The 15,392-nt window shown below is 40.4% G+C and overlaps 1 protein-coding gene, 1 long non-coding RNA gene and 2 other non-coding genes across 6 annotated transcripts in view; all 4 read left to right on the top strand.

The window, feature by feature from the left end:
• Positions 1 to 9,940, top strand: part of si:dkeyp-9d4.3 (caskin-1) — a 36,599-nt gene extending 26,659 nt beyond the window's left edge. The window contains exons 15-21 of one of the 3 annotated variants that reach the window (XM_041982902.1): positions 1,309 to 1,416; positions 1,933 to 2,034; positions 2,187 to 2,325; positions 2,741 to 3,525; positions 3,609 to 4,242; positions 5,926 to 6,550; positions 8,049 to 9,940. In XM_041982902.1, the coding sequence (XP_041838836.1) occupies positions 1,309 to 1,416; positions 1,933 to 2,034; positions 2,187 to 2,325; positions 2,741 to 3,525; positions 3,609 to 4,242; positions 5,926 to 6,550; positions 8,049 to 8,145 (2,490 nt within the window). In that variant the 3' untranslated portion in view covers positions 8,146 to 9,940. The remainder of the gene's footprint in view (positions 1 to 1,308; positions 1,417 to 1,932; positions 2,035 to 2,186; positions 2,326 to 2,740; positions 3,526 to 3,608; positions 4,243 to 5,925; positions 6,551 to 8,048) is intronic. The other 2 variants (XM_041982903.1, XM_041982904.1) reach the window with 2 other exon arrangements.
• Positions 9,941 to 12,412: 2,472 nt separating this feature from the next.
• Positions 12,413 to 14,734, top strand: LOC121637640. Its single transcript, XR_006009912.1, has 5 exons — positions 12,413 to 12,590; positions 13,771 to 13,875; positions 14,086 to 14,174; positions 14,371 to 14,419; positions 14,528 to 14,734. It is a non-coding gene; the product is annotated as an uncharacterized LOC121637640 (long non-coding RNA).
• On the top strand, positions 13,913 to 14,001 carry LOC121639151. Its single transcript, XR_006010134.1, has one exon. It is a non-coding gene; the product is annotated as a small nucleolar RNA SNORD60 (small nucleolar RNA).
• Positions 14,209 to 14,297, top strand: LOC121639152. Its single transcript, XR_006010135.1, has one exon. It is a non-coding gene; the product is annotated as a small nucleolar RNA SNORD60 (small nucleolar RNA).
• Positions 14,735 to 15,392: the final 658 nt, after the last annotated feature.

Here is a 15,392-nt window from a genome sequence, read left to right on the forward strand (position 1 = left end):
TAGGTTTCAGCAGGTACAGTGAGCTCTCTGTTGTGCTGCACCTGAACAGCTCACACCCTGAGAATAGGCATGCAAGTGTGTCACCATGGAGACAGGCAGAGTGACAGACACATCGAGGAGTCAGTTGCTGTCTTGCCTTCTGTTCCTCCACCCACCCCCTGCCCTCGCACCACACTGAGACACCCACATGCTGCTGCTCTGCTCGAGAACTGCTTTGTGAAGCCGAGGGTTAAATACCCTCTGTGTGTTCTAGAACCAAGCAGATGCCACGTTCCATGATCAAACATTCACTGGTTGCCAGGCGACAGAGGGGTTCAGTCAGAAAAGGAAAAGTAGTAATGATGTAGTGTGTCTTAATTGGTTGGTCTCATCCAGAATTCTTTGTAATTAAATTCATTCACAGAATAAGGCTTGTATGTCAGTGCTTTATAGACAAACATCTAAAATTACCTTTAAAGGGGAAGTAAAACATTCTTATTTAGGCTACACCTAGTGTTACTCAGGAGCCACAGTAGTAGTTTTAAGATCTCTGCCTCAGGGACTTCTGCTGCTATATATATGTTCAATTCAGGTGAAAGGAAATTCATCTTTAGCCTTTGGTGCAAACAAAGCTCTCTCTCTTTACCTTCTTAATAAAATATTTTATAAATCAAACAGTATGAGATTGAAGTTAACTTATTTTAAGACATGGTAAGGACCTGACTATTATTATTATTTTTAATTATGCCTTGGATAGAACTATAGTGTACTCTTTTTAATATTGTCAAATGTTGTCATTCGTCCTCTTCCTACCTCCTGTGTAAAATTCATATAAAATTCGTTCAAATATTTTACTGGGTCTGCTGGGAAAAAATAAAGCTGTTAAAATTTGGAATATGTTTAGCCTATCTGTGAAACCACATTGCTCTTCATTTCCATTACTTCATTTGTACTGAGAAGGTTGCATAAACCCAACTTAAAAACCAGTGGCAGAGATCTCAAAACATGATATGTTATTTTTTGGTGAGGGAAAATGAGTGTATTTTTATTTAATTTTTATCATTAATAGTAGTATTGATTTATTTTATCAATTACCCATGGAGTTATTTTATTCCTTACTTTTTAAATAATAAGTATAGTTTAATTAATCAAATGCTGAACATAATACAGGGTCATTTCTGTATTTACAGTTCGGTTTTGCATGTGTCCTAACATTTAGGACCACCTTAAAAGATTCAGTGCTGTGTTCTAGAACAGGCCTGTGCTCTATGAAGAAGCTCGTGGACTCTTCTAGAAGCAGGCAGTAGTGTTCTGTGTTCTGTGTTCTAGAAGCAGGCAGTAGTGACGTGGCTGGGTGACTTTCAGCTGCAGTTCTACACCACCCACTTCCTCACCGCGGGATATGATCTAGACACCATTAGCTGCATGACCCCTGAGGTAAGGTGGTGACCCCTGACCCCCTCATGCCCCGCCCCATGTCTGTCAAGGCTCCGCCCAGCACAGCTCACAAATCAGTTACCCACTGACCTGGATGATGCCATTATGACCCTCCTGTCTCTGTCACCTGACCCTCCCCGGTGTGAGTCCTGAGCCTCATCTGGTCACGTTTCATACTCTGCTTCATTTACATACCTGTGTTCACACACTCTCATGCTCCAATCTGCGCTATAAACACTACTCTGTGTTTCTCCTTTAGTGTGGTGTTAGCACCTTTGTATGTGTGTGTGTGTGAGTGTTTGCCGAAGCAGACACAGCAATATGACGTAAAATGCCCCAGGGAACACTAATCAGATATTATCTCAAGCAAAATATTCCTGAAGGCATATCACATGCAGCTCATTTACTCGTCAAACTGGCATCAAATTGTTTACATATTAAAGAAAAGAGAAAAAAAAACACTGTCAGTGGTGTAGGGTGAAGTCATGATGTGACTAAGTGTGCTTTGCATTTAAGGACCTGACAGCAATTGGGGTCATGAAGCCTGGACATCGAAAGAAGTTAACATCAGAGATCAGCAAGTTGCCCTCCACAGACTGGCTGCCCGACCACAAACCCGTAAGGTTCTCCTGTGGTCATTTTAAATTAAAACTGTACTGTACACATGCTGCTCCGTTACCTGGTTCAGTTCTCCTGAAGTACAGCTTTGTGGAATTCTAATGGGTGTCACCCAAATTTGTCATTTGTGCATGTCCCTGTGTGTATTTTAGGCAAACCTGGCAGATTGGCTGTCTCACCTGGGCCTCAGCCAGTACTACCAAGTTCTTGTTCAGAATGGGTATGAAAACATTGACTTTGTCTCTGATATCAGCCTTGAAGATCTACAAGAGATTGGCATCACTAAGCTTGGTAAGATGCATCTACACTATCAGGATGGGAAATAAGATGATATAACAATAAAATTAGATGCAATATTTCTATTAAGAAAAATAGACGACTGAATTGTTGTATGAAATAACCATTAACAAAAATATAACGTTTCCTGTAAATCACTGTATTGCACATTCTATTGAATAATAGTATAAAAAATACTGAAATATCTAAATGAACTCACACTACTTAAATTATTATTTAACCATTTTGACAGGGCCTGTAGTGATCTGCAGTCTGGAAACTGAACCTATTACACACTTTAACTTTTCCAGGGAGTTTAGTAAACTTTATGGTGACTTTGAAAAAAAGAAGAAAAAAGGAACCACTCCTAACAACATCAAGCTCTGAATAAATTTGTGTTCTCTTTCTCTTTCAAATTGCATTGGCTCAGGACATCAAAAGAAGATGATGATGGGAGTAAAGAGATTGAAGGAGCTGCAGAGAGGAGAAAGTGGTTCTGAGCCTCCTCAAAGCTCCTCCTCACCTCCAACCAGCCCAGGTGGCAGCACCTCCTCTGAGCCTCGTAGAGAGGCAAGGAGACAAAGGGATGGAGCCCCCAGCCCACTGGCTAAACCTCGCCCAGGTCTCACACATTCACAGACCCCACCCCACACACCGGCCCAGACCCCACCACAAACTCCTCCACATGCCCGTACCCAGCAGGCTTCCCCTAGGGCTCGGCCACGACCCTCCACCCAGATGACCACTGCAGATATGCCAGTACCGCTACTGCGGCTGCCATGTGAGGAGGAAGAGCGACGGAGAACTCACAGTCTCATTGGCTCAGAATCAGACTCTAAATATGCCACCGTTTGCCGCAGCAGCTCTACACATACTGCAGTTCCTAATGATGTCACTGTTAACCGCAGCCAGTCATCTGTTACTCTCCGTCCACGTCGAAAAGGTCGACCCCCAACACCGCCAAAGCGTTCCTGTTCTTCCATTACGGGGGGCGACGGGGAGGGAGAGGGACAGGGAGATGGGCTGCTAGGGATACCAACTTTTCGAGAGCGGCGAGCCAGTGATGGTGGCAGCCTGGGAGCAGCTTTAAGAGCTCAGGAGTCCGCAGGCCTTGAGAGATCAGAGGGTGCTTCTGGGAGTGTTCGCAGCCTTGCAGCCATGCTGGAAACATCCATTGTCCAGAAAAATCCAGGAAGCAGCACCAACTACCTGCAGGTGAGTGTTTGTAAATGTGAGAATCAAATTTTGAATTTTAAAACTTCAACTAGGAGCTTTTGTAACAATTATGTGATCTTCAGGCGAGTCCACCACTACTTCGTCGCCAGCCAGGTGCAGGAGGTCTTGGATCTGAGGATGATGATGTTGTGAGTCGACGCAGAACCATCAGTGGGCTTGAAAGTCTACCTGGTGATCACACTGAACAGTTACCTCGACAAACAGCCCAGCAGCGTCCAGAGCCACGACCCCGCTCCACCGTGGTCACCTCAGCAAATGAGAACGCAGATGGTACAGCAACACTCAGAAGACAGCCACGCCCAGTAGTGAAAGACTCTGACACACCTACCACTGTGGTTACCATGACAACCGGCTCAGACACTATACGCAGGAGACCACGCACATCAGAGCAAACAGAATGTGTCATTCAAAGCAATATTCAGTCAAATTCTCTAGTTAGTAGTCGGAAGAACGATGGTGAGTTGCAGCAGAACGGCGGTGTAGTGCTAAGGAGAAGGCCAGTGTCCGAGGTGTCTGAGAGGACGGACTCCAGCATAGAGAGCTGTGAGTGGATGGAGGCCAGGAAGTCTCTGAAGCCCCCAGTCTCACCCAAACCCTCCACAGTCACTCAGAGGAAGATGCAGGCTGATCCTCCAACCCCAACACGCAGAGTTCCCATACCCGGGCCTGATAATGCTGAGATGGCACAGAGCCCTGGTGAGATATAAACACACACAGATACATACACTCATAAAATGAAAACTTTGGTAATCTGACATTAAACTCAGTTTGTCTCAGAACTGTCCACATAACACAGTAGAGAGAGCGTAGAGAGTTACAGGGAATTATTGCTCTCTCATAACAACTCAAACCTCTAATATTTAATAACAAACAGCATATTGTGGATATTAACACTGCGTCATTTTTGCATCAAATTGCCTATGTAGACTGGGTCAGTGTTGCAACATATCTGCAGTTACGAAAATCTTCAGACTAAATCTAGGGATGAAGTACATGACCATCTGATGACACTCCAGTTCTAAAATCAAGATTTTATTAGAGAAAATTAAGATGCGGAAAAAGCTTTAATCCTAACAGACTGCCTTTCAGTCACTATTTCTGATGTTTTTCACTGTTTGACAAAAGAAACAGAAAAATATGTAGATGAGAGCAGCTTCTGAAACTAGCATTTCAGCTGCATTTATATAAACCAACTCCTTATCGTGTATAGAGAAAGATGCACAACACTCCTTGTGGTTATTCTTTGTTGTTACTGACTTCTTCATCTTCTTCTGTGTACTGAATGGGAAATATTGGGCATCTTCTATGTGGCTACTCTGGTTTGAGTGTAGTTGAGCATATACACGCAGCACTGTTTAGTTCTCGGATTAATTATTGCTGTGTGTTTGGGTTTTAGTGGGACTAACAACTTTTTTTTCGAATGTGATGGAAACAGGGGCTGGTGGTTAGTACCGCGGGTTCACTGCAAGAAAGTTGCTGGTTCAAGCCTCATTTAGGGGAGGTTCGAACAGTGGCTTGTCTGTGTGAAGTTTGCATGTTCTCCCCATGTATGCGTGGGTTCTCTCTGGGTACTCCGGCTTCCTCCCACCACCCGAAGACATGTATGTTAGGTTAATTGGTCCCTCTGAATTCTCCCTCAACACTCAGGAGTGAATGTTGAGTGTGAGTGCTTGTTTGTCTCTGTTTTGGCCCTGCAATGGACTGGCGACCTGTCCAGGGTGTACCCTGCCTCTCGTATTTCCTCATTGTGCTCTCATTTGACAACCCAGGTGTCAAAGTGGGATTGCTCACCTACAGTTCTATCTGCCACAGGGCTTTGATTATATTACAGAAAAGTACCAAAAACAGAACATATCCAGCCTGTTAGATTGTGTGATTAGTAAATGTGCCCTTTGTGGTCAGCATCAGTCCTAAAAAGAGAATAAACATGGTGATTTTCTTTAAAGTGAAATGGCACCATTTTTATGCTCACAGTTTTTGTGAGGAGTTACTGGTAATTTGTATTATTTATTATATTTCTTTACTTTGGGTTGTCATGTCATATTTTAATATTATAACTTAGTTTTACACATGCACAAACTCATATGTTGCTGGGTAACTTGTTTTAACTGAATAACTTATTTAATGGACATACTTTCAGTGAGACATTTATTCATATATTTGATATAATGGCACAATGAGATTTATTGCTGTTTTAAAAGTACTTAATAAAACTGATTTTATGTTACCTCATTAAATAAAGTTTATACCTCTTGTACCCTTTTCACATCTATACCTCATGTCACATGAGACTGTCTTTAAAGCCATCTTTAATTGTGATTCATGAGCTAATTATACACAAGAAAACTGACATTCTTCTCTGTGATTCTCTCTGACCAGAGCCGAAACGTGTCCCTCCTCCTGTATCCCCAAAGCCACGTGGGCCTCCAACAGCTCCTAAACCAGGAAAAGCAACAGTAGCTTCAGCAACCATGAGCCCTAGCCCTGCTGCTACCAGCCCAGCTGCTGCCAGTCCTACCCCAACCACCAAACCTTCCTCTCCGCCAACATCTGCCCCACTTCCAGCTCCTCACACCCCTTCTGCTCCCTCGCTCTCCCCAGGACTCCCCCTAACTTCCCCCTCTCCCGCCCAAAGTCCCTCTACCCCCTCGCCCCACCCTGTCAAACCTCCCCGCACCTCCATTGCTGGTCTCTCCATTGACTTGCTAGGAGGGGAGGAAGAAGAGGAGAGGAGGAGAGAGGAAGAGGAGAGGAGGAAAGAGAGGGAACAAAAGAGGCAAACTGAAATGGAGGGGGATCAGAGGAGACTGGAGGATAAGAACCTGAGGGAGCCTGAGAAGAAGTCTCTGAGGAGGGAAGGAGCAAAAGAAGAGGAAGAGAGTCAAGTAGAGGAAGTACAACAGGAGGAAGAGGTCCAGCATCGTTTGGAGGAGACCAGTGCCTCCTTGGCTGCAGCTCTGCAGGCTGTTGAGCACAAGATCAAAGAGGAGGACAGACAGAATGAGTGAGTTATCATGAAGTAAATCTTTAGACTTTCCCACTAACTGTTTATTTATATTAAATGAAAACATCAAAGGACTAAGAGAGGTAAAGAAAATACATTTAAACACTATATGGAAATCATAAAAAAAAGAAAAAGAAAAAGACTTAATGTCTTTTCAAGGTACTTCGAGAAGATCAGTAACTGACAGTACAGAGTTTATCTCTTTAAGGATGTTGTTATCGCAGCTTCACAAAATAATTAAACCAGGAGGGAATAGCTGGGCTGGCTGTTTTCAAAGTAAAAACAAATGCATCTACCAATTCCAAAGATGTTCAGAACTGTATCTTGAATCCATGCATTACCCTGATTTCTACTCCTAGTTTTTATTCATTCATTAATTTTCTGTACGGCTTATTCCAGTTCAAGGTGGCGGGGTAGCTGGAGCCTATCCTAGCAATTAGCAGGCAAGAGGCAGCGTACACCCTGGACAGGTTACCAGTCCACTGAAGGGCCTGTAACATATTCCCCAAAGAAAAATAAACTATTACTACTCCCAAAAAACATGAAATCCCGACTCTGAAACCAACTGAAACAAAAGTTGAGACATCATAGATAACGTCATAGACTTGTGGTATTTTAAATGAGCTTCATGCACTTCTAACCCTGGATCAGAGACAGTGTTTTCTCCTGATTTGCAACGGTTCTGAATTGTACCTCAGGCTGTTAGTTTTACCGTAGCATTTGTTGGAATATCTCACAAAACTTTAAACTTCTTGTGTGACATAATCTAAAAAACTGTAATCCTTTAACTCCTGTAAAAGTTTAACTCCTGTTTGAATTTGATAAATCACTTGGTTACCATGGTAAATTATGCCACACTTGCTACGTCAAAAGAGTAACTGGTATGTCTGTTAATATAAACTTACAAACACTGTATTACTGCTAAGTGGTTCATAAACCTGCAGCTCCTCTCAGTTTTTCAGAGCTGTATGAAATCCCATTTCACCATGCAGTGCCAAGGCCCTCCTTCTGTTTTGGTTTACTTTCATCATAGTTTATGAAGCAGCCTGCTGCTTTCAGAAAATAGCAGGCTTAGCAAACAACCAGTGAACAGAGCAGCTAAAAGCATGAATTTTTTGTCTTTTTTTTATAACAATGCCAGTGGCTTGCTGCTTTTTGAGAATCATGAGAACCAACAAGTTCGGAAGTTAATGTTTATTACATGTTGCTTTGGAGAATATGACCTTAACTTGTTGCTGCTGCTTTCACTTATCTTCTCATAATGCTGGGAGTTACATGTTTTTTTTTTTTTTTGCAGCAACACCATTCCTGCTGTTTTAAGTGGAAATTGCATGATCCATAATGTAGAGTAGTTACAACATTTTGTTGTTGCAAATGGCTATTGAGCTAAACAAATTGTGAATAATACCCTTGCTTGGATCTTTTTGTTTTGTTTGTTTTACTAATTTAGTAGTGCGTGTCTCACTGGATGCTAATCTCTTCTTTTTTCAACTTGCAGCTCTCTTTCCAACAAAAAAGCAACGGTCTCCATCCTGGATGACATCGGCAGCATGTTTGATGACTTGGCAGACCAACTGGATGCAATGCTGGACTGATCTCTGCCCACAATGCATTTCCAACAAGCCCTCCCCACCTCCCTGTCATGTGTGTGTGTGTAAGAAAACTCTCCCAAGGCTCAATGATGTTGTTCAGAGAGCAAGTGTTTGAGAGTGCGTCCCTCTTTTGTGAGCGCTTCCAAAGTAGCTGTGTACAGTTCTGAGGAGGGAGTCCTCTTTGTCTAGTGCAGTAGCTCTAGCTCCTCCTCCTGATGCGAGGGGGCCACTCCCACACAACCTCTGACCTCTGCAGCCCAGCGTGTCACCGCCGCCCAGCCTCAGACAGCTGTGTGGACTGAGAAGCACAATCATTTTGCTGATCCTTTTATCTCTACAGACTCTGGCTAGGACAGACGAACTAATTCAGTCTGACAGAGAGACAGACCGATAAGCATATTGCTTGCAAAAAAAGCACATTAATTGTCTAACAGGCAGATAGATAGCTAGACACATGCAGATGAGACACCAGGGAGAAATTTTAAAAGCACATGAAACGACAGACTGGTTTCTGAGTCTGTTTCCCTCCTGCAATGTCAAAAGGATGCATTTTTCCTGATGAATTGTAGCCTCTACTTCTCCTCTGCATGAGTGGAGGATAGTGGTTAGCTGGACTTCCTGACCTGTGTGTTGTCTCTGTTTATATTGTTGTTGTTGTTGTTGTTATCGTTGGCATTGTTGTTGTTACGAGCGTGCGTAGTCCCCTCTGATACCCATGTCAATGTCCTCCCAATCGTACAGTAGTCATTCTGAAGATCAGACAAAGTACATAGATGTGTGTCCATGAATTTTGAGACACTCACAAACAAGCGCACACACACACATACACATGGACATTACAATGGTTTAAATATTGCTGGTGTTTTGCTTTGTTGGTGTTTAGCTCCATCTGTGGAGATTTGCTTGGAAGTGATTCTGTACACACACAGTACATGACAAACACATACATTCATGCAAGAATACATGTGCAAACACACTCATGTGGTATATCCCTTTGTTCTGCTGCAGTGAAGTGTTTTCAAGAGATACTCCTATATTACAATGCTTTATATAGTACATCCAGTACATACACACATAGTTCATAATATACCTGGGAATCTGAGCTGTTAGAGCGCCCTCTATTGTTGGTTAGTGCAATTGCCTTTAATCTACTCCTTTCCTTCCCTGGTTTTCATCTTCTTTTGCCTGTTTAGTTAACTTTGCAAATCTCTGTGCCTTCGTAGTGTTCTTCATATATTCTTTTTTTTTTTTCTTGTCTTCAACAAAATTTTTAATGGTTTTAATGGTTTCTTACTATCCTTATGTGTCTATGATGTCAAAACTAGCTGTATGATCCTGAAAATCAGTACCACTGTCTGCAACCTCCTGTAACTATTGCAAAGCCTTGTATGAGCTCATTAAAGCCCCGCCCCCGTAAGTTATAATAAGTTGGTTCTGCTCCTCCTCGAGTCCCCAGTTTTCAGTGGCCCCCTCATGTAAGCCAAGACAATGGCTTAACCAACAGTTTTCATCCCAGTGAAGAGTTCACTTGTATTTTTATGCTCTTTGAAAACAAAGATATATTTGAGAGACAGATAGCTCTATGTGAATAATAATAATGATAATAATAATTATGGTGATGAGGATGATTCTAAACGCTGAGCAGAGGTGAGCTGATTGAGCCTGTACATTTATGGTTGAGTTCTGGATGTGTTGTGATGGCTGTTGTGCCCATGGTTGGGTTTAGGTTGTGTTTCTGCTGTGAAGATGCATTCCTGTACAGCTGTGATCAGAATAAATGTATAAATTAAACCTTAAAGTTCTCTTTAAATGTGTTTTTATTATTATTATTTCTCATCTGCAGATTTATTGAAAGACTTTGGGCTGAATCATTATTACAGAAATTTATTTAATTTTAAAGTACATACTTTTATTCCAATATGTGATTGTTGAATGTCATTATTATACTCTATTTTTGTCACAAGAATGTGCAGTGTGACTACATGGATTTGCCTCCTTCCAGCTACAAAAGCCCCATGATCTGATCTTCTTTAGATAAATCCATTCTATGACTTTTTTGGACAGTTTCAGACATAAAAACTAAATCATTCAAAATGTGTTACTGGAATCACAAACCCTGAGAAAAATTTCTACGCTAATACAGTGTGAAAATGTAAATCAAAAACAAAATACTTACATTCTACTTACTTGCATGACTCGGGACTTTGACCTTGCTAACTTATGAATGTGGTTTGATGGTTGACGGCCATTTAAGCATACATATAGCAGTACTGTCGTCAGCACATACTCTGTCTTGCTTGCAAGCAGATTAACACAGATTTGTGGTACACAGACACGTTAAGTTTTAGTAATGATCTACATTGCTCTAAGGTTTCTGAAATACTTTTTTAATTTTTAAGTTTAAAAAATTTAAGGTTCAAGGTAAACTTTATTGCCCCCAAAGGGCATTAAAACACATTTAAATCTTGTCTGCGATATAATTCATGTGTTGTTGGGCCTTTGTACACATAGCATCAATGTTAGCATCAAATGTAAGTTTATCATTTATAATTTCTCCCAGATATTTGAAGTGATCCACCACTTCAACTAATCTGGACTGGAGTGCAGACATTTGGCAGAAGTCAATTACCTTTTTTTTACCCTTTGTTTATGTATTTATGTCTAGGGAAAGAGCTTCTACACCAAGAAACAAAGTCATCCACAACTGAAGTGTGAAGAGGATTCTCATCATTAAGAAGAGAGAAAATAACCAAATCATCTGCAAACTTAATGATGTGTCTGTTCCTGTAATAGCGCTGACACTCACTGGAATACAAGACAAATAAAAGCAGTGAAAGGGAACATCCTTGCGGAGAACTGGTAGAAGATAAAAGAATATCTGAAAAAACACTATTTATTCTCACTTTGTGGAATCTGTAAGTCAGTCAGCCAACATAAAAGACCAGCAGCAATATTACTAGTATTGGTAAGCCATTCAGCCAGAATTTGTGGTTGGATACAGTTAAAAGCAGAAGAAAAGTCATTAAAAAGTAAATGTGCAAAGTTTTTAAAACCATCCAAATGACCTTCCCCCATTTCATCCAGAAAATTTTCCATGCAACATAAATAATGTATTTTATTTCCTAAACTATCCCAACACATAAAATGTATCTCCTTCCAGAGGTGTAGACAGAAAGCCAAGATGCCTGGTCACGTGATCATTTAGATAAGTTACATGAAACTGATAACATTTACATGACACAACCTATTCTTGTATTTTAAAACTTGAGCCCAAAATCAAAATAATGTTTTTAGAGCTTCCCAATGTTAAAGAAAATGACAGGCAACAGCTGTTGACAGTGGGATTAACCTTATGAAGTAGGCTGCATACAGCCTACATTTACTTGCCCTGTAAGCAAACTGGAGTGGGTCCAATTTCTCCAGTGTTTCATTCAAGATCTCACTCCTGGCTATTTCTTCAAATGTTTTCATCACCAGAGAAGTACAACTGGCTGAAGATCATTAGACTTTGGGGCTGTAACTGTAGGTACAAGTACAATTACAGAATCCTTATATTTGAGGTATTCTGTTGAACTGGAAACACCTTGTAAAAATAGAAAATTCCAGCTAGGGACAGATTTTCCAAAGTAGACCACTTATATCTGGATCAGGGATTTTCCTCTCTTTCACACCTAAAAAATGCTGATATCCTCATGTTGTCGTACATATATATATATATATATATATATATATATATATATATATATATAACTGTGTGTGTGTGTGTGTGTGTGTGTAGATAGATAGATAGATAGATAGATAGATAGATAGATAGATAGATAGATAGATAGATAGATAGATAGATAGATAGATAGATAGATAGATAGATATTTTTTTCTAGAAAGTGGAAGATTGCTGCGTGTTTTTCTATTATTCTGTCTTTTTATTTATATAATTAATTAAACTCACTAAAATCTTCTAGAACTACAACTCCCAACATGTCTGACAGCTTTGGCAAATAGCTTCCCTTCGGGACACGCTAAATGCTAACAAATTCCATGTTGTTTTATATTTAAAAATGCCTAAAAAAAAACAATAATTCCAATATTACCACTATTAATTAATAGATACTAACCGTTTAAAGGGCCAGAATAATAGAAAAGGGAGCAGCAAATCTCCCACTTGCTAGAAATTTAAGCTAGCTCTGCAGCTAGCCATCTGACCCAGATAGGGGAGGGACTTGATGCTGCCATTGGACGGAAACAGTAAACGTAAACCCGTCCGGTGCAGCAAGTCTTTCCTTTTCTCGTAATCTGGCGAGGGACTAGGAGCATTCTTCTGTTGCTCTGAGCAGTTAACATTCCAGTATAATTAATGGCTGTTTTTGGGGTGGAAAAACGAAGCAAAAGTTCAGCAGTTTTGTGTTTTCAAGTGATTGAGGCGAATCCCCCCTGAATAGAAGGAAACAAGTGAGTACAATGTTCATGTATGGGGAACAGCGAGGAGACACGTGGCCGGGCTGCAGTCCTCATTTCTTTGCTGCCATGTGCTGCTGGTTTTAATAATTGCTTATTGCTCATATCGTGACCACTAGAATGTCATTTAATTTGGGACAAATGCAAGCCTCGTGATGTATTTAATTAACTGATTAGAGATGTACTTTTTTGGAACTGGCGCGAATAAAATAAAAAGTAGTAAAAGAAATGGCAAAACAATAAAAAGAGCTGAGGCAGGTTTATTTTAAATGCCTCATGTGCGACTATGAGGTGGGAATATTTATGAATGAGTAAAATCCAAGAGTTTTTGAGAGAGAGGCTGGAATATGGATATAAAATAGGTTTTCATTGAGGAAAATAAGAGCATTTGTTTGAATAGCTTATTATATCGGAATCACCAACTCCAAACCTCAGGACCATTGTCTGCAGGTTTTAGATGTTTCCCTGCTTCACCAAACCTCACTAACTATGGGTCATTGTGCAGAACATGACTTAAATCCATCTGTTGGATTTAATTTGAATCGGGTGTTGAACAAGGGAGGCCTCCAAAGCCTGCAGGACGGTGGCCTTTGAGGACTGGAGTTTGCAATCCCTGATACAGAGCTTTTAAATTTTAATGACTTGACTTCATCCTTCACCATCCTGAGAAGGAAGGCTGTGTTAATTTGTGATAATCTTATGAGGCCTAATTGGGGGGGGGCATGTATCTAAAACGGGTATTGGCTGACCTATTATCAGAACACTTTTCTTATCAGCATCTAACAAATTGTGTGAGCCTAGTAATATTATACTGGAACTAATCAGAAGCATGTGAATCACCTGAATTTGATCATATTTAGTGGGATGTTCCAGACTTACAGGCTGCTACTGTAAACATTTTCTTTGTCTTTCACTGCCATGTTTTTTTTGGGGGGGGGGGTAAACTTGGAACACAGTGATGATTCAACTTGAACAGCTGATTACTAACAGTGATTAACCAAGTTAAACCATTACATCGTTTTATTTTGGGGTTTATTTCTGTGAAAAACATGGAATTGTCTAACTTTTTGCAAAGGAGGTCAGCAAATTTAATTTGAGTCTTAATTTGCAAACCCTATAAGGAATAATTGATGATTAAAATCATCAAGTTTGGGCTTTTTTTCCCCCTTTACAGCAACAACTGATTTGGACGATGGCGTGAGACTGAAGAATGCAGACTAGAGACCAGTCATGTCAAGCTTGGGATCATAATAAGATCAAAGCTGCTGTGGAACAGCTGGTGAGTCCTTGATTATATTGACCTGTGAGCTCGTTTCTGCCTGTGATGATTTAATAAACAAACTTTTCTGACACCTACTATGAGAGCTGAACTTCAGCCACTGATTCGAACTTTATTCTGAGGCTACATTATCATTGTACTAATAGTCTTTTTCTCAAAACTGTCATTTTTCTCTGACATTTTTCTGTGATTTGACATTGTCCTTTACAGGTAAGAACAAGACTGAAAATTGGATGAGGATTTAATGTCAGATGGTCCAAAATTGTGAGATTTCTCTAATCAGCTGGGTTTGAAAGCAGGTGAGTTTGTGCATTTTGCTGTCTGAAACATTTTAGCCAGTGATGACAAAATAAATTAACTTTTCTGACACCTTCTATGAGAGTTGAACAACAGCTCCTGATTCAGACTTTATTCTGAGGCTCCTGCAGTTGTTCTGCACATACAGTACTGTTCATGTGAATTGTGACTGAGCTCCTATTTATTTATTACTATTAGGTTTGTGACCCAAAGATGACTTTCCTGGAGAGAGACTGTTTCTTTAATGGTAAGTCAGTGTTTTTTTTGTGCAAAATACAATATGAGGGATGATAGACTTGCAGATTTTTCCCTCCCATCACACAGCATGTTTTCTAAACTCCTTTTGTCTCTGCAGGTCCCTTGATGCTTTTTATTCAAATACTCTGACCAGCCTGAAAACTGCTGCCCACAAGTCAACACACAAATCTGAGCAAGGCAGCACTCCTCTGTTTAAAGAAATTACATTAACTTTGCCAAGTTGTATTATCTTAATAAAGACTCAGTTTTCTGGTGTAACCCCTGATCATGTTGTATTTGTTCTGATAAAGAAATTTTGTCATTTCGGGTGCATTTTTCCAATTTTCTGTTAAATATTAGCCTTTATAACACATTTGAAGGTTTACACTTAAAGGTGTTAAACGGTACATTTCAACAAACATCTTTGCACAGGATCTTTCTTACTCCTTTGCTACATTGAGCCTGATTTCCAGCAGTTTCTCTTGCGCTGTAAGTGTACAGAAGTGAATAGCTTTGTGTTTGGGAACAAGGCGTCCCACTTTTTTAAAAAAAAATGTTTCCTTCCAAAACTGGGCTGGAAGTGAGGACGCCTTGAAAGATGAGGTTTTAACCCTCCAGACTCTTGGCCCAATTCTCTATTTTGTAGAAGTAAGATGCCCCTTTTTTTTGGAAAACAAGGGAGTGGTGTCATTTTGTGCTGTCTGTGGCACATTGGATGGCCACAATAGGCGCAGAGTGGGTTTGATTTATTTTTTAAGTATACAATACTTGGTAATGAAACTAACCTTTGACAAAATACTATTCTCTATCTACGATGTTTTGGACTATTTCAGATGTTATTGAGCAGAGAAAATGTAAAGCGTAATCCACAACTGCTTAGTGACAGGTTTTTAACTTAAAATTCACATTTCTCATGGAACTTCCATGCAGTAACATTGATATCAGCTTCTCACTAGAATAGAAAATCAACTCCCTACTTGTTT

This window comes from Melanotaenia boesemani, chromosome 4, assembly GCF_017639745.1.
Source record: "Melanotaenia boesemani isolate fMelBoe1 chromosome 4, fMelBoe1.pri, whole genome shotgun sequence".
Taxonomy (NCBI): domain Eukaryota; kingdom Metazoa; phylum Chordata; class Actinopteri; order Atheriniformes; family Melanotaeniidae; genus Melanotaenia; species Melanotaenia boesemani.